Raw genomic sequence first — 25,389 nt, forward strand, 5'->3', positions numbered from 1 at the left:
ATAGCCATACCGTCATTCCCCCGCTGTAGCCCGCGCTAGCATACGAGTATGCTGCATTACTTTGGAAGGCTGAGCAGCCTGAGCCTTACTGCATCTCCATGTCCACCGCATCCAATTCGCTCGCAAATGCCCGCTGGAGCACTCGGGAGTTTATGGACACCACCCGGCAGACGCAAACCTGACCTGACTAGCAGCATAATAAGGCAATGACGGGGCTCTAGTGAGTCCCGACTTTATGCTCATGGAGACATGGATGATAATGAGCATCCCAGGGGGGCCGAAAGTCCCCTCTCCGTCTTTTCCTGGCTCCGATCCAAGCAGAAGACGCTCAAATAGGAACAGTCCAGGTGCCGGATGAGAACAAGGCAGTGCTGTTTCTGGTGGCCCATCCTGCAATCCCCGTCCTCCTGTTGTTCATGAACTAGCCCCTGTTAAGGGCGAGTGACGGCCTCCAGTTAGACCAGCATTAAGCCCGGCTACGCTTGCTTGCCCGTCTTTGGAGCGCAACTCCTAGGCAAGGGCGACAAAAAGAGCGCCCACCGCGGCCACCATACCCACCTACAGGACCCCATGTCTAGTGCTGTCGTCCACATCCATGGCCATGCGACGGGTCCGCTGCCCAGCACGGACTGGACCTGTGGGCTTGCACCAGCACTTTGACCTTCACTACTGGACCCCACCCGTCCCCCGTCCCCGTCCAACTCACACTCACACTCACGCTCTTACCCACACCCCCCCTGGTTCATCGCCTCCTCAGGTGAGGAACCAGAAACCTCACAGCCAACCATCCCCCATGATGGCAGTCGTTCACTCGGTATATAGATCCTGTCTCTTCCCGCTGCTGTTTGGTGTTTCGATTCTTGTCCTGCATCGAACATTCTTTCCTACTTTCGTTCTATCAAACAAACTGTCCATTCGCTTTCTGAGAGTCAAAGTCATTCGCTTCTTTACTCTCAACTTAATACCAACTTAGTTTTTTACCTTCTTTTCAGAACAAAGTACACTCTCACTCTACCAAGAATCTTCCTCCATTTTTTCACCATGAAGAACAGCATCGCTCTTCTGGCCTTGGCCGCCGGTGTCAGCCAGGTCACTGCTACCGTATGTCACCCTCATCTTCTTTCCATCTTTCGAGACCTCCTAGTTGCAGATCACTAACACGCTTCACAGGGCTGGAACAAGTTCCCTTCTTTCACCTGCCCCGAGAACACTGACAACAAGTGTGAAGAGAAGCAGAAGGGTGGCTTCTCGTGGGGCGACTTGACCCCCGGATCGTTCAGCAACTACGGTGGATTCGACTTCAAGGGCTGGACCTGCGAAAATGATTTCTCCAAGCGCGATCTTCTCGCCCCTCGCACCTTCGGCAAGGGCAAGGTTATCTCCGGCTCTTGCGGTCAGAAGAAGGAGACCTCTCCTTCTTTCGGCTGCGGATCTAGATCCGGCTCCCCTGACAAGTTCTCCATCATCCACTTCGACGTTACCGTCGAGTTCGACTGCGACCTTGAGTTCCACTACGACATGCCTGACGGCTCTAGCTGCAAGCACCGCTCTGCTTGCTCCAAGTCTGGTACTACCGTCAAGAACTCCCAGTGCGGTGGTGCCAAGAACGTCACCATCGTTTACCCCAACCAGCCTTCCAAGCCCAAGTCCACCTGCGGCGTTGGCATTCACACCATCAACTTCGACTGCGAGCCTCCCAAGACCACCACGCCTCCCAAGACCAGGACCAGCGTTATCAAGACCTCCGCCACTACCCTGAGCACCGCTCACACCAAGCCTGTCAAGACCACCTCCGTCCCCGAGGTTGAGACCACCACCAAGCCCGGCGTGCCCACCGGCCCCAAGGAGACCGTCTCCTCTGAGCTTCCCTCTATTTCCATCCCCGGCAAGGAGTCGACCACTGCTGTTGTTCCCTCCGTCACCAAGCCTGCCGAGTCTGAGACCAAGCCCGTTGAGTCTGAGACCAAGCCTGCTGAGTCCGAGACTAAGCCTGTTGAGACCACTCCTGGTGTTCCTTCCGTCACCAAGCCTGCCGAGTCTGAGACCAAGCCCGCTGAGTCCGAGACCAAGCCTGTTCAGCAGACCACCTCCGCCCAGCTGCCTTCCGTCTCTTTCCCCGCCAACAACACCATCCCCGCCACTCTGCCCGTCAAGGAGACCGAGACCGAGGTTGTCCCCGTCCCCACTACTCCTGCCGTTCCTGAGACCAAGACTACCGTCTACGACACCACCTCTACTGTCTACACCACCCGTGTCGAGACCGTCACCTCTTGCGCTCCTGAGGTTACCAACTGCCCCGCTGAGTCTCGCACTGTTGTTGTCGTCACTGCCACCGTCCCTCTGACCACCACCGTCTGCCCCGTCACTGAGACCATTGTCCACACTCCCGGCGTCACCCCCTCCGTCCCTGCTGGCAAGCCTTCCAAGCAGGTCTCCTCCGAGAAGCCCGTTCTCTCCAGCTCGGTCACCAAGCCTTCCGCTACCATCCCCTCCGGCCCCATCGAGACCCTTCCTTGCCCTGATGTCGTTCCCCAGTGCTTGAGCACCTGGATCTGGTCTTCTGGCTGCACCGACAACTCCGACTCCAGCTGCTACTGCCCTGACGCTGCCTTCGTTGAGAACGTCTTCTCTTGCATCTACGCCTACGGTGCTTCCGATGAGATCATCTCCAAGGCCACCGAGTTCTTCCAGGGTATCTGCGCTCCCCACATCCCCGAGAACCCTGCCATCGTCACCGTTCCCGCCACCCTGACCTCTGCCATCACTGTCACGGCCACCAGGCCCGCTGCCACCAACCCCGCCGAGTACACCACTGTCACCGTTGACAAGACCATTGTCGTTCCCTGCGTCACTGAGGGCACCACCGTCCCTGGCTCTTCCACCACCGCCGTCATCAAGACCACCATCCAGGTCCCCCACGTCTCCTTCGCCACCGACTCTGCTTCCCAGGTCGTCCCCGTCCCGGCTCCCTCTACCCCTGCCGCGACTGTCTCTACCCAGGCTCCTGAGGCTCCTTACCCCACTACTCCTGCCGCCGGTGCCAGCAAGACCACCCCCGTCGGCACTGGCGCTGTCGTCCCCTCCACCACCGGCGTTGTCGTCGCTGGTGCTGGCAAGACCACCTTCGGCATTGCTGCCGTTGTTGCTGCTGCTGTCCTCGCTGCTTTCTAAGCAGGATAGCATGCCTTTTTTCCCCCAATTCCCTCGGCTAAGTTAAACCTTTAGAGGAGGAGAAGCACCAAAAATCATTTCCTTGTTTGTCTCAAATGTCGCTGCACGCAATCGAGCTCTGTAATCTACATTCCGCAATCATACATATCATTCTTACGATCCTTACGAAACAAATACTTGCATAGGTGGTGGTCTGACATAGACATAAATCCATATTTATCACACACTTGGCCGCGAAAAGAGCGCATCGGAAGGGAACTGTCGACACAGTCTTCTGGATCTCTGGCCCTCTCCTGTACTGTTTTTTCTCTTTGGTCTTTGAACAGCGTCAAAAAGGAGGCAGGAGGACTTGGAATCAGATATATACCCTGGCTGGTGGTGTCTAATAGTAATTGAAATATGCGCTCTGAACTCCCGTCCCGCTCTTGCATCTGTGATACTTTGTCGTTCATCTTTGTGAAGACTATTGAATTCTGGCACTGCATTTTGTTGGAAATTTACCTGGTCATAATCTCGATCGGCTGCCTCGGTCAGCGAGTCATGTGACGTTGTAGTTGAGACGGGACGGAAATGAGCTGTTGATATGCATCTCGCCTCCTGAGCGGTAAGGCCGGTCGGTCAAAGAACTTGGACTTTAGTCTCGCAGCCTTTCCCCTGTTGCTTTTTACTCTTTTTCAAATGGTTTCTTTTCTTTTTGGCTGATCCGTTTCTTCGGCTCTATGTTGACTTTGACGCCAAAGAATGGATGGATAGAGATCTGGGTGTGTTAGGATCAGCCAAACAGAGACCTTCGTATTTGCTCGCCATAGGGGTAAAACATGCCAGGCTGGACCCTACTGAGTCACGAATAAGGCTATTACCAAACTTGGGATTGGTTTGGATGACCAATGTCTTTGTAGATTCCTTCGGTGATTACCACTTATGTTCTCTGACACGGCGTTTCAAGAGACCCAACGTCTCGGTGTGCTGTCTCGGCGGCTTGACGCCATTCAATCAATACCCTTTGGTGCCTGTTGAACCACACTAATTATCAAAGGTTCCCATCTTGTCGATAGATACAACGCTAGCGATTCTGTGTATTGCTGTCTCTTATAGTGACACACAAATTGACTTTGATGATATTTACGGGTAATCGTTACCCCTATGTTACGACGCTGAAATTAGACAAGCCCGTCCCGGGCGTGCGGTGACCCAAGTGATTGGATGTCTTGAATATCTGAAAGGTGCTTAAGATAGCGACAAAGGCACATAAGGCGATGGTGATGATAACTCGTTTCTTTACACAACGCGGAGCAAGTCAGACGTGTTTCTCCTACGATGCAGAAAGGTGTGACCTTCAGTAGTGGCAAGTTTCACTGCAGGAACCGATCTGAGGGCGTAGGACATATGTTGTTTATTTTTGACGCTCCCGGGTTGTCGTTTGTAGATTTACGTCCTCATGTCAACAATGTTGATTCACTTTGGCATAGTGCTGTTGTGTTGTCCATCATACGAAAGCCGTCTAGTCTTGTATATCCAAGATCTCATCGACAATATTTTCCAGATTTTAGGCGAGCCTCTGCATCACCGCAGGGTCTTCTCGTCAAAACAGAGATACATTACGTTTCCCCTAGCAAATAATAAGTAGCGGCAATCCACGCTGCATTCCAAGTCGCTCCTCACAGCCAGGCAAATTACATCGTTCTGAATTTTGGATTGCCCCCCTAAGAAGGTCCCGGTGCAAAAGCTGAGACGACTTTCATCTCGAACCACTGCCGCTCATGCGAGTGCCCAATTAGCAATCTGTGACGACTATTTCGGGGCGCTCCAAGGCGTGCTTTGCACGAAACATACTGCTTCAGCTTGGATTGGGACAAGTCCACAGATGTTCTGGCTGGCAAATCTACCGTGCAGCATGTTACAGGCAGCAGACCACAGAGGATGGGGCTTTGAGATTATCCAGCTAAGTGCCCCTCGCTTTCTTGATGCACTGCACTGATGAAGAGGAGATTGACGGGCTTTCTGACCAGTCTACTACATACATGCCTCTTTGAGTCCGCAGAAAGTGGTGGTATTCGAGCGAGCATCATGATCGAGCCCTAGATACTCAAGCGTTGATTTTCATAACCATTTCTTCTCGGATGGCTTAGCCGCACTGCGGCAGCAACGGCACAGTTTCAAACCAGAGTGTGAGGACTCCTAGACGATCTGCAGGTGCTTACGCGTGTATGACAGTCGCAAGAGAAACAGGTTGGGAGGACAACAAAGGCCTAGGAGGAGTGTAGCGGTATGGTGGCTGCAGCGAAATCGTTCCCAAGGGTCGTTGTGGCCCTTGGCAATCTCACTCACAGGACAGATATCGTGCTGGAAAGGTTATAAAGACCATTGGCACTTGCACGGCGACTTGTACCGACTCAAACGTTCAAAAAAGGGCAACTCGCATCGTAAATTACTGTGTGCCTAACAGTTGCTAATAGAGCACAAGCGTGCCGCCCTTCGCGTTACTTAATCCAGCGATGACCATACAGCCTGACAAGTCAAACGGGTATTTGGGAGTCGTAAGACAGCCAAATACTCAACAAGCTCATTTCCGGCTTTTCGCTATTGGACGAGCTTTCCATCGTTGACTCTGAGCGATAGTGAAGGTTGTTAATCTCTAGAAGGCACGGTATTTCCGGCTCTCTGAGGTCTCGGTTTCGACTTCTTTGCCAAGTTGCAGTTTTTTGAAATGGTTTCGTTGAAGAGTTCCACGTAAGAGAACCTGTTAGAGGCCAAGAAGGTAGCCTGATATTACTGGATATCAAACAAAACGAGTTGGTAGTGGTCTGGCCACCTTGGTGATAACCCGACTGGGGCGTCAAGACGCAGGTTTTGAGGCGTACCAGATAGGTGTGAGGCATGGCATTAACAAGCGCAACCGCAAGTTAGCCCATATCAATCCAGACAAACCCAAGGATGCATGAGCCGATTTCTATCCTTCCTGGGTTATAGAGATTCAGTAACTCTAAGCCAGGAAACCCCATCGAGTACATAACAGATCACGTGGCACTTCACCACGGTTTAAAGGTTGGCAAGGGCTGTGATGTACGAACTGTGCGCGGTACGCCTGGCCTCTTGGGGCGGCTTGAAACCACGATGGATAACATTAAAATGGTAAATATGTATAGATAAGAGTGTGCGTTGAATAGCAGAACACCAAACCATATAGTGCTCCAACCTCGCTCACGTTTTGCAGATGGCCCCTCCCTCACTAAGAGTCGTAAATGCAGAACATGCTTGCGCCCAGCCCACACAACGCCCTATGCACCAAGTCAATCGTCCCTGCCGCTCTTTTGTTTTTAACTCCCCGATGGACATTATCTTCAGTCCCTTCCCGATTCAGAGGCGTAGTCATCTACTAGGCTCTGCATCTCGGCGTCGTGTGGAATCGCACGGCCCCGGAGTCGCCGCTCAAGGTGCTGCGCTTCCTCAAATGACCCCCGTCGTCCCCAGTTCCGAGGTTGGCGCTTGAGGAAGGCGCCGACGGAACCCAGATAACCCTCGTGCCGGAGAAAGTATGCTTGCTTTTTTCCTTGCGACCAGAACTTGATGGCGTAGCTGAGGGTGTTGATCGTTTGGCGATGGCCACGGATGAATGAGCCGCCAAAGTAGATATGGTCCAGGTTGTGAATCTGCGACTGGAGGAAGGCAATTTGACCGATATTGTTGGAAATGGCGTACAATAGCGACCTGGAAATGTCTGCGCCAGAGAAAGGCTGGTCTGAAGCGTTTTCCCCGGCCACTTGAGGTGCCTCCTCTGCTGGGCCTTCGGGATGCGTCACTGAAGAGGCGCGGTTTTTGTTGTCGCCGTTATGGAGGCCGCCGTGGTCTTCGGCCTCATCTTCTGCCGTGCGTTTCATACGGAAGACCTTGCCAAAGGAGGACGCAATAGTCGTGCTCTTGAGGCCAATCTTTCCATAGTCGCCGCCGTAGATGTCACCAACGAGCATGTCCACCTTGGCATTATCACCCTGTTCTGACATGTCGAGCATCTCGTCAAAGGTGCGGGCGCCCGTGAGGAGTGATAGAAGGCCCCAGAGCGTGCCACCGCCGAGCGATGTGCCGCCAACACGTTGGTACTCTCGAGGGCCCGAAACTTTGAGAAGGGAGACTCCGGAACCGATGTTGACGAGGAGGTATGGGTATATGTTCTCCGAGGGAGAGACGAAGTGCATTGGGTCGGTTTCGCTGTAGGTGAATACCTCTCGAGGGATTTCAGTGATGAAGAAGTCGAGACCTGGGTGGCGCAAACCGGGTTAGCTTGTGCGAACATTAACAAGAACGCTTACTGTACTCGCCAATGATCAGACACTCCATCTCCTCCTCGCGCAACACATCGACACCCAAAACGTCCCGCATTTTGTCGTAGAACTTGAAAGCGCCGCCACCAGTGGCCATGACACTCAATTCGTTAGGTTGGGAGCCATTGAGGGTTTGCTGCTTGTCCTTCAGATGGCGCATGAACTCGATGCAGTCATCGATGCGATCCGTCTCGAAATTGAGAAAGTTGAGGCGGCCGCCAGGCTCCTTGGAGCCGGCCTCGCGCGTAAAGTAGACAAGCTTGATCAAAGAGCCACCGATCTGTAGGGCGATGGCGTTAGCATAGGCACAAGATAACAGAAAGAGGGAAGGTAGTCGCATACATCTACGGCGATATGGCTGACGACGGCGTGGTGGTTCGGTAGGCGAATATCGCTCGTCTCATGATGGGTCGGGGATCCGCGGCCATTGTTGCTCGGAGAATTGGAGTCCGGGTCGACAATGAATGCGCCCTTGACATTGATACGGACAGAGCCCGGGCGGATGATGGTGTTGTCGATCTCTTCGGTGCTCGTCATGGTCCGGGCTCTCGTGCGAATGTTGGCGCCAGCCTGGATCACAGGCTCGGAAGCGGTTATGTCGTTGTTGTTGTTGTGTTCGTCGTCAGGTTGGGGATCTTCGATCGCTGAGCCTCCATGGTCGGGCGCGGGGCACATGCTCGGTCTTTATGGGCTGTCGTCCGGCGCGCGGAGGGCAGACGGAGGTTGGTTGGGACGATACAGCTCATGAATTGGGGGTCTAAGAGCGAGGTAGTGTGGTCCGCGAGAGGCCGGAGGACGGATGGGGACGGTGCGCGGCGGTTAGTCGGATTGGTGTCGCCGCAGGGTTCGCCTTGCGCCGCGTCAGTTCGCTTCGGAGTTGAGGAGGGGAGGTCATCGAGGGGTTTGGGAGAGTGGGAACACCCGTGGATTTTGAGTCAAACTGATTGGAACCTTGCCTTCTTTTGCGAGAGGCCCTGTGTCGTATCTCCGGCGGTTCTTATCGATAAGCAAGGAGGGGGGGAGACTCTCAGGTAAGGGGTAGGTACCAAGGGAAGCTGAGTGTCGAATGTACTATTTCCTGTTCTGGTCAATGCCTAGGTACTTTCTGGAGGTTCGCCCGGTACAAGACTTGATTGCCGTTTGACCGAGGCTTTTAGGGGTGCTCCCCACTGCGACCACACTGCGGCACAGCGGTTCCTTGCAGCACTCTTCTTGTTCTTTCTCTTAGCACAGCTACCTGTCCCCCTTAACAAAACCCGAAAAAAAGGAAAAAAAAAAAAACGCCTCCATCTCTCCGCAACTATCGGATGTCGCGTGTGGGCCAAGATGCGGAGGCTGCCAACGAGCTTCCCATTCGTCCAGTACAAGTATAGGTCACAAACTCCCAAGCCTTTACATGCGCCGCCCAAATGTCATGCTTTTTACTAGGTAGAGGTCCAAGCTGGGTGCCGTGAGTAAGCACCAGCCTATTCCTGCTTGACCAATGATCGGGCTTCGTCTTGGCACTATCCCGCTCACTCCTCACTCCTTACCTAGACACAACTTATACTTTGCGCCGAGGAATAGGCGAGAGGTAGCGATATTCCCAGCCTATGCTCCATTAGGCCAGCGGTTTGCTCGCGCTGTACACCCACAACGTTACAAATCCGCATTCCAGACGAGAACCGGGAAAGTTCCAGTACTACACTATAAATGAAGAGTGACATCATCACGGCACGGTTCTGCTGGATTCGCGTATCTCTCACAGTATCACATGTTGGAATCGACAGATCGAGCGGCTTGCTAGCATGAAACTGCACATAGCCATCCAGTAATCGGTTCTGGGCCATAATCACAAGACAGCGCCACGTCATTTGACGAGCCGTGCAGGCCAGTTTGGCCCCCTACAACGAGCTCAAGTAGGTCACCGAGAAGCACTGCCTTAGCGCGGAAATGACCACTTTCATCGCGGCCGCAGGGCTGACTGGAATGATCTGACGATCCCACTAAGGATTTCGTCGTCCCATTGTCAAGGTCTTTGACGGAACAGGTTCCGTTGTCACAGGAAATGCAACTGACCAACCAGGGTGTTGTTTCTTGTCTGGAAGCACAGGAGGCGTTGCCGCGAATGCCGCCTAGATATCCAAGCTCGTCTTTACATTCAAGAACAAGCTCTGACATGGACGCGCCGAACCGGATGCCGGACAGCTCCACATAATCGGCAGAGTGTGGGTACATGCATTCCGTCCTCTACCCTTTTCGGTTGAGGACCTCTAAAACTTATAATCCTTGTTGAATTATCGGTGTTGGAGATGAATGTTACCAGTGTTATTTATCGACGTAGCTTTTTGGTAAAATAATCTTCTATGATCTTACATAGAGAATATCTGTTTGTAAAGAAACATTTCTGCAATTTTCATCTTTTCTATTCTGCAACTCAAAGCTACTCATTCATCTGCATGTCCCCCATCTCGGCGTTTTGGATCACGCTAAGCCAACATCAGTCAGTAAGTAGAGCGTCGGTATCAGAAACCAAAACCTTCTATTCTGCCACTGATTATTCATTCGGCTATTCTTTAGACGCCTTAGCCTTGGACCACGCAAATCCACCTGCGCCAGCAGAAGCGATGACGCCGCCTACACCCTGAACGGCGCCGTACACGGTTGCCACCCCATAACCACCGGCCCCGGCGCTCTGGAGAGTAGCAAACAAGCTCGGTGCTACAACGCTGCCGATCCCGCTTTGGACGCCTGCGGCTGCGGACCCTGTAGGCGAGCTAGTGTGAGACTTTTGGACGTGACATTCACGAGACGGTATCGGGGAAACACGGGGGGGTTTCCATACCGGCGACAACACCTTCAGCCCCGAAACCGGCTGCCGCAAGACCTGGCGCGGCCACTACCGCCGGCGCGGCGACGAGGAGGACCCCGACGCCCACGGTGCCGCATGCCACCATCATACCGGGGTTGGCTTTGCAAGTTTCATACACCTGACCAGTTGCCTCCGGGACGCTTTCAGTGATGAACTCCTTGGTCTTTTCTCCGGCGGCCGCCAGAACTGCTGGAATGTCTGCGTTCGACACGGCATGCTGCGTTATAGCCACTCCGGTCAGAGCGGCGTTTCGGGCCGCGGAGACGAACGAGGAAAGTGAAGCTGCGAAGGGGAATTCGGGGAGGGCCATTGCGGATGTGCTTATTCGATTCGGAGACAACAAGAGAAGTGATGCGCGTAGAGCCTGGCTGAGGTTCACCAATTTGTGCTGATGCGATTATTCGAGAGCAGAAGAAACAGAGAGAGATGCCTCCGACCCCGCACGAGATGGGTATACAGTCCGTTGCACTGACAGCGTCCAAAAATCGAGTTTTTACCCCCCTAGGGTGGGGTTAATGCAAACCCATGCTAAACTCCGTTTTTTTCGCTGGGAAAATTACAACGGTCGCATTCAGCTGCATTTAGCCACCGTATCGTCAAATCTACTCATTTCAACGCGTCAGTATGGCGCCACGTCTCTCAAAACTCCAGCTGAGGAAAGTTAACCTACTTCTTCCCTCTGTTATTCAAACCGACGAAGAAATCGCAGAGGCGGTTGGCTGTAGCCAACGAACGATTCGACGATGGCGTCGTCGATTCGACATAACTGGCGAGGTAGAACAATACCCTCGAAGGCGTGAAAGCCAGCAGAAGATGGAAATACAGCATCGGAACGAACTTCTCGAATTATTAAAGTATCGTAACGACCTCCTATTCGAAGAGATGCAAGAATTCCTATACGAACAGTTCAACCTCGAAGTCAGCAAATCAACGTTGAGCCGCCACCTCCACGCAGCTGGCTGGACGAGAAAGAAAGCCCACATAATTGCTTCACAACGAAACCCAGAATTACGGTACGATTGGTTATATCGTATACGTCGATACCACCCAGAACAATTAATATTCGTAGACGAATCAGGCGTTGATAAAAACACTGGAAGAAGAAGGACGGGTTGGGCGCCTAAGGGTCTGACGCCAACGCGGTCAGTTCCCCTCGAGCGAGGTCAACGGATACAACTGCTGCCAGCACTCGCAATTGACGGTATCGTAGACTTGCTGGTATATACTGGATCGACGAATGGCGAGGGCTTCTCTGCGTGGATACAGCAACTTCTACTGCCAAAGTGTGGAATATTCCCTGGGCCTAAGTCAGTGATTATAATGGATAATGCTTCTTTTCACCGGCAAGGGGATATACGGCAAGCGTGTGAGGCCGCTGGCGTACGCCTCGAATTCCTCCCGCCGTACTCACCTGACTTTAACCCCATCGAGGAGTATTTTGGCGACCTCAAAAAGCATGTAAAAAAGACATTCCGTACGTGGAATACTAACGAACTAGACGAGCGTGATTTTGCTGAGTTTCTCCGCGACTGCGCGCTTGAGGTTGGGCAACGTCTCCCACAGATAGCTGGGCACTTCCGTAACTCATATATCAACTTCGACGGCACACAGGATATCTTCTGTGACGCTATGACGAGTAGCGATATGTATATTGAGGCAGGAGGAGAGTTGAATCCACCTCTTGTAGTAAATAGTTGTTGAACTTGTAGTAGGAGAAGTAGGAGAAGAAAAACATGAATAATGCCTGTATTTACAACCTCAAGTCAGGCCTATAGTGAAATAAATCGTATCCGTGGCGTATCAAAGTGCTCTGCTACCTACCTAACGGTCTTTGGGTTGATCCTCCCGGGTGTTGCAGGGCAGCTCACATCCACAAGCAAAGCTTTCCGCTAGCAGTAGTCGCTGCTATTTATCCTAGTTTAACCTCCTCTTCCTCTTGGGTATAAGGCGACGATATATAGTCTGAGACTTCGATCGGATTTTGTTCGGTATTAGGAGGAAGGATTGGTGGCGGCGGCGAGGAGACGAAGAGGTCTAATTCTAGTTTCTGGTTAGTTGACGCCGTCACTTCCGTCAATATTACTCACCACCTCGACCAAACTCAATATCGCCAGTTGGCAGCGGTGAGGAGATCCTACCCGCTGGAACGCTTATTTCGCCTACTTTACTAGCGCTTCGTTCGATATTGCCTGTTTCTCCGAATCGCTCGTCAAAAAGTCGGTTATACACTTCGTCTTCAACCTCACGGTCAACTGCTGGCTTTTTCGTTGCCTGTACGAGTGATTGTACAGCGGCGAGAGGTTCGCTCTGTTGGAGGTAAAATTGCTGTGTTGTAGTGAAAAGTTTGATCGATTTTCTCACTGCTGCGGTAAGTTGTGGTGAAAACCCTACCTCCTTGAACCAGCTGTCTGGGTAATCACGAATAACGCGGAGACTGACTATTGAAGCCTTTAACGGAGTAAATTTCACTTCGTCAATACCCAACTTCTTGCCGTTCACAGCTAGAAACCACGAAACGAACTCATCAACTTGGCGTGTTGCTTTTGAGGGCGAATCAGGAACAACTGGCGACGAAGAACGAATCGGAGCCTCTACTTGCCGACGGGCAGAGTAATCACCTGACTGCGGTTGAAATTGAGGCTCAAGATCCCAATATTGGGGCGGCATCGTTGGCGGCGGCAACTTTGGCCAATATTGCGTTGGGCCGCCTGGCGGAGGTAGGCCATAGAAGTTGACTACTGCGCTATTATTATTGGCAGTATTTGCTGGGTCTTGTGTGTCTGAAAGCCCTCTATTAGCAGACTTTTCACCTAGGCTATTTTGGCCTCCTCGATTTGCTGATTTATCGGGCTTTTTCATATCGCGTTGTTCACGCTGAACAAGATCAACAATTAGGCGGGCAGGCGGGTTTGATATTGATACGCCTTCCTCGCCCTTCTGAATAGCTTCTTGCCACTTCTCGAAATCAAATACGGTCAGTTTATAGTGTTTTCTTGCGTTGACCCAGCACCAGTTAACTGTTGGATCAGCTGACGAGGTATTCTGACAGGTTGCTGAATCGTTACACTGATTATGGCGAAGAAGGTCTCGAAATAACTTCCTCTTTCGATCGCCTTCTGTTTCAATCGCTTGAAGCATCGTATTTGTTACAGTCTGACGTTGACTAAGTCGAGACGGTCGCCCTCGTGGTGATCCTACGCCTTCTAGCTCTCCTACTGCGGCTACAGTAGGAGTGACAGAGTAGGCCAGTTCAACATCGAGAAGAACCTCACCAAGGCGACTATTCTCGATAATTTGCTTCGAAATATCATACCATGGAACAACCGGCCAGTTGCCACTGTCAACAGCGAATTCTTCGCGGTATACAATAGTTACTGCTTTTAATCCTATTCTTCTCCAGGCGATTTTCGTGGTAATCCAGCTCTTCTCGATATTATATTGTGCCCTTAAACGGGCGTCGATTCGCTTCGCCAAATCCCTCTCGATTTTCGACCACTGGATAATCAACTTATGACCAACTTCGCTCTCCTCGTCAAATATCCACTTGTATATAGTCTCAGGAAGCTTTGGCGGCGAGCGACCGCCTGAGAAGAGAGGAGTATACGTAACAGTTAAATTGATTGACTGTGGTTGCGTTCGTCGAGGAGTTGGGGTATCAGGTAAAGGCCGTCGACCAGGCCTTGCCGGCGTAACAGCAAAAGGATCCTCATCGAGGTTGAGGTTATATTGAAGTCGCTGGCCCGGCGTTGACTGCCCAATAGCTTGGTGTTCATAGTGGCCTGCCGGTTGGGTTTCCTCGACTTCGTCAACTTCGAGGTTTTGTTGAGTTATTCCTGTCTCTGTTTCTGCTAACTGAGCAACCCTCTGGGCTGGGGAAGGGATCACCACTACCCGACGGCGTCGAGGTGGCTTAACTGGGGTCTTCGCTGGCTCTGACGCCTGCGCCCTCGCCCTCGCCCTCGTACGTACGATAACTACCCTCGACGGCGAGCCGGTTGTTGTATTCGTCTCTAGGGCTTTTGCTGTTTTCAATCGCTTTCGCTTCGCCGGCCCAGTGGTATTATCAATTGAGGGGGCCCGAGCCCGCCGAGGAGGCATCACGAAAAGCTTTTCACGAGATATTGTAATTTACAGAGATTTCACTACGTGGGCCCCACGAAAGTGGCCCAATTGGGCTACAGTGGCCAGTTTACACCAGTTGGGCCAGTTGGGCCAGTTTGACCCCTGTTGTGATAGTTTACTGATTTTCGGGGTTAATAGGCTAAAATCCGATTTTTGGACGCTGCCAGCGAAACGGACTGTATGCTTCACTCGCAGCCTGATTTACGGCGGTAAAGCTGCCTTTCACAACCAACATGTATGCTTGTTGGGACCGATAAAATCAAGTCATCCGATAGGTCATCAATGGAAACCGTACTTGAAATATGCAGAAATAATCAAGGCCAATCGATTTCATGCAAGTTCCTCACTCGTCGACGGAATGCAAATAGGAAGCAGGACACGAGTTTCGCTTCCAATTATGTCTTTCAGGCACTTTGTTCAACAGAAAACCACCATCATTACCGAGACAGCTCAGACACGAAGTATGCGTTCTTAATGTTGCTGGGTGGGGTTCAGAATGGGATATAAGGATGGAATCCCAAGGCTTGGTGGCATAAACTGGACGCGTTAGATTTCCAGTGTTGATACGCCACGATTTCTGTCAAATTAGAATCAACAGTTGGCTTATATGCGCACTGCCTGCCACTTTAACAGAGTCCAAGATATAAGAGAGTCTCCAAGCAGGTATTGTACGTTGGATCTGGCTCACAGGCCTTGTTATTTATACTACAACAAGTCAATTATCGCTGTCAGGATCTGCTCGGTTTAATCCAGAGTATTTACTGGAACAAGATGATGTAGACTTTGCCTCTGTTAAAATGCATTCTTCAAAACCACCCTGCAGGGTGTAATGTTGTACAGTGAGACAGTCGTTCAATTTGTCCTTGTTGAGATATCACTGCACACAAAGTGGTTCTTGTTGCTACGCAGGATAACGCGATAAGAAAACACATGGTTATACATACCAAAGAGAAGGAGCTTTCTGGGGCGACTCTTTTGAACGGCATCAAGGGCCATGCATACTTAAAGTCAGAATATCCACACCATGACTGCCAGAAGTGTCCACACCCTTAAAGGAAGCGGCTCAACTTGGAAACAGGCCCTGCCTTGTGAGGGTGCAACCGATGGAACTGCAGAACCCACGATTCACAGCCTTGTAGGTCTTTGGCCGGCTGCCACGAGGGTTCTGCGTATTCCCAGTCTACAAGATACTGCAGGCCCGACCGTGGTCTCTTGCCGGTCCACTTGGAGTCGAGGATGGATTTAAAAGACCAGCGTTCTTCGTCGGGCTTGCTAAGATATTTTACGACCACGCGACCTTCATTGTCTGCCTCCGGCTCAGACACCTCTGCAAGAAAGACTGGGGGTTCAGGGTTGTCGGGGCGGAGAAGCTGTATGGAATCACCCCGTCTGATCCAAGGGTCAAACATGAGGGACCACTCAAGCCAGATCTCGGGCATAAGAACACCTGAAGGAGAGGGCTGGTCGTTGTTCAATTGCTCAACAAAGGGGGAGGTAGGACGTACAGACTTGCCAAGACGGCTCCAAGCAACATCAATCATTGGTGCATGAGCCCAGGCATTGCAAAAGAGGCCAACAATCGATATCAACGTCTCGAGGATAAGTCGGCGTCCCCCGGGTCCGAAACGCCAATAACCCCAAGACTCGAAGTGAGCGAACAACTTGACCAGGCACAGGACTAAAGCCCTGTTGGAGAAATCTGGACCAGCTGGGGTGATCTGGGTGACATATTTCTGCCGTTCGGAAGAGACTGTGCTCGCAATGGTCTCGTTCACGCTATTGATAATGTCAGCTTCAACTGGCCGTTGGCCATTTTGTGCTTCTGGGTTTTCGAGCTCGATTAACAGGGTGCGCACTACCGCTCTGACAGGAGGGAAACACATAAAGCTGTGTAGCTCGTTAATGTTGGCGCCACATCTCCGAGCTAGTTGAGCCAAGTCGGCGTGGATCGAATAAGAAGGCTCCGTTGGGTTACAACGTGGCTGACAAGACCTAAACCTGTAGTCCCTGGGCCATGCCGTTCGGTGCCTGGTCTCAGTGGCGAAAGTAACCCAAATGAAAGCGTCGTTTCTAACGATATGTCCATTATATCGCCATGTTGGGTCGACATGTCGCTCTTGAAGCGCCGAGTTCATAAGTCTGGTGATGTACTCGTACGTACTATGTGCCGGTGGCACGCTAGCAACTAGAAGAGGTGTTGGTGGGATCTGGGTCATGTCTAACATGTATGCGTATTAAATCTGCTACGCAATAGAGATGTGTCGATTGCTTTAAAGCTGAATTGGCAGATGAGGTTGAGGCTGTAGGGAGGTATCTTCTCGGCCAGACTTGATCATTACGGCAACTTTCCGTTTATATATTCAGTATTCAGATAAAAGACTTGTACTTTGGCTCATGGTATGATGACGGGGAAGGAGCAGCTCTTTGGAAAGGCTGCCGCCTGGAAAATGGCACGTCAATATGTTGATCAGAGCCGAAATCAACGACAAAGTGGCATCGAACAAAGCAAGCACGGCCAAAGACAGATACTTCTTATCCACCACGTCGAGTGAAGGCCTCGACGTTGTGATTAAAGACTTGCGTCGAAGGAACATTGACATTGTTCTCGCTGGTTGGGCACAGTGCCTTGTTCACGATTCAATGAAAGCACCGAGGCGAGTTGTGCTTTTGTTTCGTAAAGGTATCGAATGAATGGGCATCGCAACTCGTGAGCTTTGCGACGGGCTTAACATATTGACCTTCGAATGAGTGGGATAAAGCATACAATTGGGCCTGTTGATTCGGCGTCTTGCTGAGGTTGAGACGTCGGCGCCTGATGACGCTACTGGAGCAAGTCGGATATAATGAGAAGTTGCCAATGAAATTAGTCCAAACGCAGACCGGGGTTTCTATGCCCAACCCACGAGAGGAAGCTCATCGACCGGAATGATTACGGTAACACTGCCGTCCTTCTCAAACGCGGCATGCGACAGCCTTGCTGTCAAGACCTGGCAGGACTATGCGGCCCAGGGGTCATTGCAACCGTTTGTTCTTGTTAGGTGCCGCTTCCCTTCGCGTGATGTCGCGGGGCATTCATGGGCATCTGTTAGGAAACCCAAGCATCTGGGTTGACTACTGACTAGATATCAATTGGGAATAAGGCTTGATGGGCAACGATGGCAGGTGACGGGCGCGACTGGACGCTCACATGGCGAGCATAGATCATCTAGAAGAAGGCAGGGATACCGTCTGGGATTCACTCCCACCACGACAAGCCACTAAGCAGAAACAAAGACGGCCAATCAGGTGGTATGGCTCAGCCATCACCTCGACTAGCCCTGTGACTGAGAGTGTGGGCCAATAGAATTTTGCATATCAGATGAAAGGTCTCAGAGGGTACAGAGTAAGTAGGACTGGTAAAGACAGTCGGGTTGAAGGCCAGCGAAGCGGTGAGGGCAGAAGTAACTAGAATGGCGGCCCAAGGCGGCCTGAGCGAGAATGGAAAGAGGGGAGAGAAGCAGAGTTTGATGGGGAAAAAAGTTTTCTGACCCAAAGGCGTGGGTAAGATGCCGCTCGGATACAGGGAAAATGTTTGTTGAAGAGGCTGTCGAGTCGCGATGGATGGGTGATGGAACATGGAGAAAGCCTGTTGAATGACCTAAGCTCCATCCAATGAGAAGACATCAACCTGCAGTGCGCAGGAGGTACCGTTCGTATATTCCGCAAACAAACAGCCTGCATAGTAGGTGTCAAAAGATCCAGGGGGATGAGAAGGGAAGATTACATGGAGCACCAAACGACGATAAAGGAGAATCGCCTCAATATCGAGACAATGCCGGATGCGTCAGGTACCCTGCCGAAGGACAATAAAGAGTAGTGGCAATACCCGTGTGAAGTACCGAATAGTAACTGCCTGCTGCAGCGTTTGTGTCGTACAGCACACGAGGTCCAGGTGGATGCAGCTATTGGACTGACTATACCACTAGTCTTCGTCCGTACCTTGAGGGCGGGCTGTCAAAGAGCGTTGAGCCCAGATTGTTTGACTACCTACTGCATCTCTCTTTATGATATCATGTCCTTTACTGCAGGTCAACGGGTTGTCATGGTGTAAATCCCAGTTCCCCATCTACACTACAGGATATTGAGGTACACGTAGAACTGGCCATGACTAGTTGTTCTGCAAGGAATAATCAGCGACGGAAACAAAAACCAACCGAAACAGGGCTTCTCTGGTTGGTAGTGAGGTCACTGGTCAGGGTCCTGATGGAGCACGTTTGTTCTCACCTCAGCGGCCGCCCATTGCCTTTGACTGGTCGTACAGGGGATATTCCATGCCGTCCCCACTAAATACCCGGTCCCTAGTGACGATATGATGGCGTGCGTCGGTGAAGCTGTGATAGGGGCGTCGAACCCGAGGGTCTCCATTCTAAATCCCAGAGGAGAGAGACCCTTTCCTTGCTTCTCATTATCTGTTGCCTCTCACCTCTTGGGCGCGCCCAACACTTAACACCACTTCGTTGCTATTTCCACAGGCATCTCGACTTTTTTCACACCACCCACGATTATATGGGTCTCGGACAAACCACCAACGCCTTACAGAGTTGAATGGCAGCTTACACTATGCACTAGACCTCGTTCTTTCTAACTTGGTGCCTCATTTGGCTAGCTAGGCTCAGAGTGACACTTGGCTGATTTGTGGCTGAGAGCTCCCGAAAGCGCCCAAGACCATGGCGTTCTTGTCAAGAGGTGTCCGTGTTCTCTCTCAAGGTAAAACATATTCAGATGCCTGAAGGGACTGAATTATCTGTCCGTATTTTCGTTCCCTTTTTCTTTTTTTCTTTCTTTTTTTGCTATCTCTTTTTTGCACATACTGTCTCTCCTTAGCTCAAGCTGCAAAGAGGAACCTGTACTGGCCGAGACCTGGGGAACTCGTTGTTGGGCAGCAAAGTACATATATATCCATCATATTATACACATGCGACTGCGTCCTTCAATCTCACTCAGCAGTCAAGTAACTCATCGAATCCTCAGACCGTCTTTCGCGAAGATGCATGCGTGTGAAGCGCCTGAATGCTCTACTACATCACTATTAGCCCTGTCTCCTATCACTCACGAATGGGGAAGGCACCTGCGCTCTCTCTCCCCCCTCACCTTATCACCTCCTGCTCCCTCTACTTGCTGCCCCTCACGTCCATTCAGGCCAAGTCCCCAAGCCCCACCCCACATCTTCCCGCGCTTTCCCTTCCAGGCGCCACTAAATTCAGTCGTGCTCTGCACCTGCAACTTCCCCCATCTAAAAAATCCCCCCACTATCCATCAATGACGTCCTAGGCCTGGACAAGGTGAATACTGGAAAGGGAATGAGACAGAGTGAGAGAAGACGAACAGAACTTAGGACGGGATAGGCACAGAAGGCAATAACGAGCCGGCCCCGCCATCCCATTCATCACCTTGACATTTTGCACCCAACCTTTCTTTTTGTACCTTGCTGACCTGGTGCGACCGTGTTCCCTGGCTCTCTGCCCAACTCATTAACATCCGATCACGACTCTCTCTCCCTCTGAGCCTTCTGGGCAACCACTGCCATCCATTTTCTGCTTCTGTCTTGATTTTCTTCCTGGTTTGCTTCTCTAGACCTTAAGTCGGCACCGACTACCCGGACGTTGGAATACCATCTCTGAAATATCCATTACATGCTAAGAGACCGCCGAGCTGTCTATTTGTTAACTAACGCATCGCAAACATCTCGTCCCATCGTATCGGATCCTATCCCATCGCAACACGGCGCAGCACGTCTGATACATCTTAGAAGTCGACTCGCGTGCTGCTGACTGGACGCGCCTTGCTTCATTAGTACACCTATTTGGCAACTCCGGATATCCGGTCGCCACGCTCTTCATTGCCATTGCTCTCGTCCTCATCACCATCCCGCGGGGTGTCGCATTGCTCTCTTACCAAATCTCTCTGTCATCTTAATCACCCCCGTCCTCCCGATATCTTGCGCGACCCCGCTGTTGTTCCTGCGCGTCGATTTTATCAATCCGACTCATCTCAGTCGCCCCTCTCTGCGAGTTGACTGACGTACCACGAACCACCCGACCGTGAAAATCCCGCGATACCGACCCGACGAAGAGGTTGCTCAGCATTAACCACAAGCTCACCATACCAAAAAAAAAAAACTCGAACGAAGACGATACATTGAAGAAACCACGTAAAGGCGCCTCTCATTGTTGCGCTGCAATTGGTTGCCAAAGCTTAAGCCGCCTATTGTAGACAAAACGTCGCCAGTTGAAGACCACCGACGACACGCTCTGCCAGCTTCTCTACCTGTCCATCTGGACCAGGAAACTGGATCTGGACCTGGATTGGGATTGCACAGCTCGGGCTCTGCCCATTACTTTATCCTACGCTCTTCGTGCCGAACGCCATACATTCTTATCGCCTTCGTCATCATCTCTTCTGGTGTTATCTAACTGATATACTCGTGGATCCATCATGAACGGCACTCAACAGGTTCAAGAGCCAGTTGCGCAACAGCCTCTGCAGCCCGCAACTGCCAACGCCAATGCCAACAACAATGCGAATGGCAACTCGACAGCGGGCAAGAAGCGCAAGAAGGAGGGCTTGAAGCCTATCATTACAACCGAGACTCCTCCGTAAGTCTGATGAACGATTTCTATTATGTTCTGATTTCCATGCTCCCGTATCACTCTCTTTTGGGCGGGGGATTTTGATATTTTTCCCATTGCCTCAAATCTGAATGACATTTTGCTCCTCGAATTTCATTTCCCAAGCCATTATTATCACCCTCACGAATTATTACCCCTCTGTCCTGTTTAAACCCGGCATGCCCCGATGCCGCACGTCCTCCCCTGTGCACTGTGGCGGAGTGGAGGACGGGGGTAATGGTAGAAGGGCGGTTGTTTCCATGCAAACCAGTCCAGTTTTGGGTTATTGAGCCTGGCAAGTCCCAGTCCAATCCAGTCAGATCAGTTCAGTTCGGCCCCATCAGTTCAGTCTAGTTCGATTCGGCACAGCAGCAGCAGCAACACAAGAAGCAAAAGCCAGTCTGTGCCTAGGACCGCGCCGCGCAGATTGTCTCACTCCCGGGCATTTGGGAACCATGCAAAAGAGAATGGCCAACTTGAAAGACACGAACGGCAGCAGAAAAACACAGGAGCAGAAAGAAAAGAGGGACGGACAGCATTCGGAATCCAGCGGGTCACATACCCGACGGGAGCGGTCATTGGATTGGGCGCATCTCCTGCCGTTGCACAGGACAGTCATTGGAGGAGAGGGACTGTCGTTTGGCGCGCGAAACAACAACCGGAGAGGGACTGCACAGGGTGGTAGACGACGGTTCATCCACATGTATTACGGGTCGCCAGCTGTCACCGCCACCGTAGCTTCTGCCAGGGCTGATGATGCGCAGCACTGGTGAGGTGCATGTTGTTGATGTGGCCTGCGCCGCACCGCGCTCCGCCTGTGCGATGGATCACCAAGACTGATGACCGACAGGAAAAAGAGGGCTGGGGTAAGAGGGGGGAAATGACGAGGTTGCGCTTGTTGAGCACGCTGACTGAAGCATAATCGCGTGGTCTCTCGTTCGCACATGAACCAGCAAACTGAACTGGACTGGACTGGACTGGACTGACTACTGGATTGGACTATACGGAGCTGGAGCGTCTAATAAGTCGCATTGGGTGGGAGGTTTTACTCCTCTGAGCACTAACAACCATGGGCTGGTTGCATACAACCCTCCTTCTTTGGGGGTCGTGGCTTACCGTACCTTATGTTCTTTAGGGTGCTGCTGCTGGTAGGGCAGATTGCGGATATATGGCAGTCAGTGACAATGGAGCCGGGAAAGCTGGCTGGTGCGAGTGCACACCGTCACTGTCTCCCCCCTCCACTGTCGCTGATCTGACCAGACCAGACCAGACCCTGGCCAAGGTGGCCCAGACTTTCCTCCGCCAGAACCACTCACTCTCTTTCTTCCCCATTCTTGTTCTCCTCGCACATCACTGACCCCTCCCGCGCTACTTGCCCTGCTTTGCTTGCTACCTTACCTACCTTACCCCCCCAAACTACCTCAAGTTTTTGACCTGGCCCTTAGCCTGCACGTCTGGCTGACTGTTTCCCGCGCCTCGCCTCGTCTCGCCCGCTTCTCTCTCTCTCTCTTCCACTTCCACGTCCCATCCTCGCCCCCCTCCATTCCCCTCCCATTCCTACCTTTACCCACCCCAGTCGGTCACGACTAGACTTGCCGCTGTCACTACTTTCCCATGTTGTGAGCGGCGCCAGTTTCGTACTGGATCCGCCCTCTTTTTTTGATATTTTCCCCTTCATCTTGTTTTGATTGTCCACTCTTCGCTCGGTCCTCCGCCTTCCCGTCCTTTTATCCCTCCCCTTTGACCACAGGATTGTTTGCGCTGGATGCGCAATGTTGCAAATATGAGTTTTCTCAAGACAAGGTCTCTACCGCCTTTGCTCCCTTCTCAAGTTGTTGAATTCCGTGGTTGAGCTTCTGCTGGCGCCGCGAAATCTTCACACCCAACCTAACCAGCTGCTATTCTCCACCCCCGCTATCCCAACCACACTTGATGACGCCTTTTTTGCGCCGCGCTGTCTCTGTCTGCATGCTTCGATACCATCGGAATACGAGCTAACATTCTGTTTCCTTTTTTTCGTAGAACCCATCAATTGTCTGCTGCTATGCAGAACTCGCCAACCTCGACGTCCTCCGGCGACGACCCCGCCGAGAACACTGCCGACGAGGAAGATTCCGAAGATTACTGCAAGGGCGGCTATCACCCCGTCCAGATTGGCGAAAAGTTCAAGGACGGAAAGTACACCGTTGTGCGCAAGCTAGGCTGGGGTCATTTCTCCACCGTATGGCTTTCTAGGGACAATAACTCGGGCAAGCACGTCGCCTTAAAGGTCGTCCGCTCCGCCGCGCACTACACCGAAACCGCCATTGACGAGATCAAACTGCTCAACAAGATCGTCCAGGCGAAGCCTGACCACCCCGGCCGCAAGCATGTCGTCAGCCTCCTCGACTCCTTCGAACACAAAGGCCCCAACGGCACTCACGTCTGCATGGTTTTCGAGGTCTTGGGCGAGAACTTGTTGGGTCTGATTAAGAAATGGAACCACCGAGGTATTCCAATGCCCTTGGTCAAGCAGATTACCAAACAGGTACTGTTGGGCCTCGACTACCTCCATCGCGAGTGCGGCATCATACACACCGATTTGAAGCCCGAAAACGTCCTCATCGAGATTGGCGACGTCGAACAGATTGTGAAGAAGGTGGTCAAAAGCGAGCCTAGCAGTGATAAGGAGAACAACAGAAATGGCCGAAGAAGGAGGCGGACTCTCATCACAGGCAGCCAGCCGCTGCCTTCGCCCCTCAACGCCAGCTTCAACCATAACAATCTTTTTCCTTCCACGAACTCTCACACGAGCCTCGGCCAAATGCTGCACGAAGGTATGTCTCTCATCGCTACCACCATCTCTCGGCAAACCGCGGGTTGCGCCACCCCCGGCACCCTGGTCATGCCACTCCTCACCGTGCCGCACCTAATGACCGTTTTTGCGAGCATTTGAACTCGGGCTTACTCATTCTCTTCTCTGCAGGCAAAGGATCCAAGGAGCCTTCTCCCAAGCGCGATGCTGATCAACAGGCGCGTGAAAAGACAGCGTGAGCTTAACCCACCTTGCAAATTGTCGATGACTCGATTTGATACTGACCGCCTTTTCTATGCGCAGCGATCTCCTCACCAAAGAAGTTTCGGGTATTTCTCTTGATAAGTCGAGCAGCTCGCCATCGTCCGGAGAGAAGCGCAAGGCTGAAGACGCACACGCCTTCGACATTATTAGCGTTAAGATTGCAGACCTGGGCAACGCCTGCTGGGTCAACCATCATTTTACCAACGATATCCAGACGCGACAGTATAGATCACCTGAGGTTATTCTCGGTGCGAAATGGGGTGCGAGCACCGACGTGTGGAGTATGGCGGCGATGGTTAGTTCTCTCGCAAAGTTGCGCCTCTACCGAGGTATACATGGACGCTAACTGGCGCACACAGGTTTTTGAACTGATTACTGGTGATTATTTGTTCGACCCTCAATCGGGAACCAAATATGGCAAGGACGACGACCACATCGCACAGATAATTGAGCTGCTTGGACCATTCCCCAAGTCGCTTTGTCTTTCTGGCAAGTGGTCTCAAGAAATATTCAACCGCAAAGGAGAACTGCGCAACATCCATCGCTTGCGACACTGGGCTTTGCCAGATGTTCTCCGCGAGAAGTATCATTTCAAGGAGGATGAGGCGAAGCGTATCGCGGATTTCCTGACCCCTATGCTTGAACTTGTTCCCGAGAAGCGTGCCAATGCTGGTGGCATGGCGGGACACGTGTGGCTGGACGACACCCCCGGCATGAAGGGTGTCCGTATTAACGGAATTGACGTAGGCAGTCGGGGTGAGGGCATTGATGGTTGGGCGACTGAGGTGCGGAAACGGTAGGGGGACGTAATGAAGACCGCTTTACAGCTCGGGGGCCACTAAAGATATCAGCCCTAATTCAAATGAACGGTCACGGCCCCCATTCCCCTTGCTCGGTTCTTCAGCGCCTTGTCCCTCGTACTGGATATTGATTTAACCTTGACCATCTTGCACATTCCTTGCTGCAGGGAGGGTGCATGGAGTTTTGTTCTTTATGCCAGCGCCGAAGATGGATGGACAAAATCTAACACGCACACAAACACAAACACACACAACACACACACATACAAGCACAACACACAAACTTCATAAACGACATTACACTACTACAATATTGTCGCCGCCAAACGAATGCAGATGATGAAGTGAGGAAGGAAGAAAGGGGGCGGAAAGTTGCCCTCTTGACGGGAATGTATGGACAAACCAACCAGATTCCTGATAC

The 25,389-nt window shown here is 51.9% G+C and overlaps 8 protein-coding genes across 8 annotated transcripts; 4 read left to right on the forward strand and 4 right to left on the reverse strand.

Annotated features, from left to right (window-relative positions):
- Positions 1-1,041: 1,041 nt before the first annotated feature.
- On the forward strand, positions 1,042-3,171 carry CTRU02_207549 (extracellular serine-threonine rich protein; the record flags this gene model as incomplete). Its single annotated transcript, XM_036719067.1, has 2 exons — positions 1,042-1,101; positions 1,171-3,171. The coding sequence occupies 2 exons, from the start codon at positions 1,042-1,044 to the stop codon at positions 3,169-3,171; spliced, it is 2,061 nt and encodes a 686-aa protein (XP_036588774.1).
- A 3,341-nt stretch (positions 3,172-6,512) lies between these two features.
- CTRU02_207550 (pantothenate kinase) lies at positions 6,513-8,165 on the reverse strand (the record flags this gene model as incomplete). Its single annotated transcript, XM_070204916.1, has 3 exons — positions 6,513-7,426; positions 7,488-7,770; positions 7,833-8,165. 3 exons carry the CDS (start codon positions 8,163-8,165, stop codon positions 6,513-6,515), a joined length of 1,530 nt encoding a protein of 509 aa, XP_070061449.1.
- Positions 8,166-10,038: 1,873 nt separating this feature from the next.
- CTRU02_207551 (uncharacterized protein) lies at positions 10,039-10,651 on the reverse strand (the record flags this gene model as incomplete). The annotated part of the gene is made up of 2 exons (XM_036719065.1): positions 10,039-10,235; positions 10,315-10,651. The coding sequence occupies 2 exons, from the start codon at positions 10,649-10,651 to the stop codon at positions 10,039-10,041; spliced, it is 534 nt and encodes a 177-aa protein (XP_036588772.1).
- A 572-nt stretch (positions 10,652-11,223) lies between these two features.
- Positions 11,224-12,042, forward strand: CTRU02_207552 (TPR domain-containing protein; the record flags this gene model as incomplete). Its single annotated transcript, XM_036719064.1, has 1 exon — positions 11,224-12,042. The coding sequence occupies one exon, from the start codon at positions 11,224-11,226 to the stop codon at positions 12,040-12,042; it is 819 nt and encodes a 272-aa protein (XP_036588771.1).
- Positions 12,043-12,250: 208 nt separating this feature from the next.
- CTRU02_207553 (uncharacterized protein) lies at positions 12,251-14,439 on the reverse strand (the record flags this gene model as incomplete). The annotated part of the gene is made up of 2 exons (XM_036719063.1): positions 12,251-12,381; positions 12,429-14,439. The coding sequence occupies 2 exons, from the start codon at positions 14,437-14,439 to the stop codon at positions 12,251-12,253; spliced, it is 2,142 nt and encodes a 713-aa protein (XP_036588770.1).
- Positions 14,440-15,512: 1,073 nt separating this feature from the next.
- Positions 15,513-16,679, reverse strand: CTRU02_207554 (uncharacterized protein; the record flags this gene model as incomplete). The annotated part of the gene is made up of 1 exon (XM_036719062.1): positions 15,513-16,679. The coding sequence occupies one exon, from the start codon at positions 16,677-16,679 to the stop codon at positions 15,513-15,515; it is 1,167 nt and encodes a 388-aa protein (XP_036588769.1).
- Positions 16,680-20,937: 4,258 nt separating this feature from the next.
- Positions 20,938-21,102, forward strand: CTRU02_207555 (uncharacterized protein; the record flags this gene model as incomplete). Its single annotated transcript, XM_036719061.1, has 1 exon — positions 20,938-21,102. The coding sequence occupies one exon, from the start codon at positions 20,938-20,940 to the stop codon at positions 21,100-21,102; it is 165 nt and encodes a 54-aa protein (XP_036588768.1).
- A 1,773-nt stretch (positions 21,103-22,875) lies between these two features.
- On the forward strand, positions 22,876-24,968 carry CTRU02_207556 (protein kinase dsk1; the record flags this gene model as incomplete). The annotated part of the gene is made up of 5 exons (XM_036719060.1): positions 22,876-22,913; positions 23,133-23,926; positions 24,073-24,139; positions 24,208-24,463; positions 24,528-24,968. The coding sequence occupies 5 exons, from the start codon at positions 22,876-22,878 to the stop codon at positions 24,966-24,968; spliced, it is 1,596 nt and encodes a 531-aa protein (XP_036588767.1).
- Positions 24,969-25,389: the final 421 nt, after the last annotated feature.

This window comes from Colletotrichum truncatum (assembly GCF_014235925.2).
Source record: "Colletotrichum truncatum strain CMES1059 chromosome Unknown Contig_0004, whole genome shotgun sequence".
In the NCBI taxonomy this organism is placed as follows: Eukaryota; Fungi; Ascomycota; class Sordariomycetes; order Glomerellales; family Glomerellaceae; genus Colletotrichum; species Colletotrichum truncatum.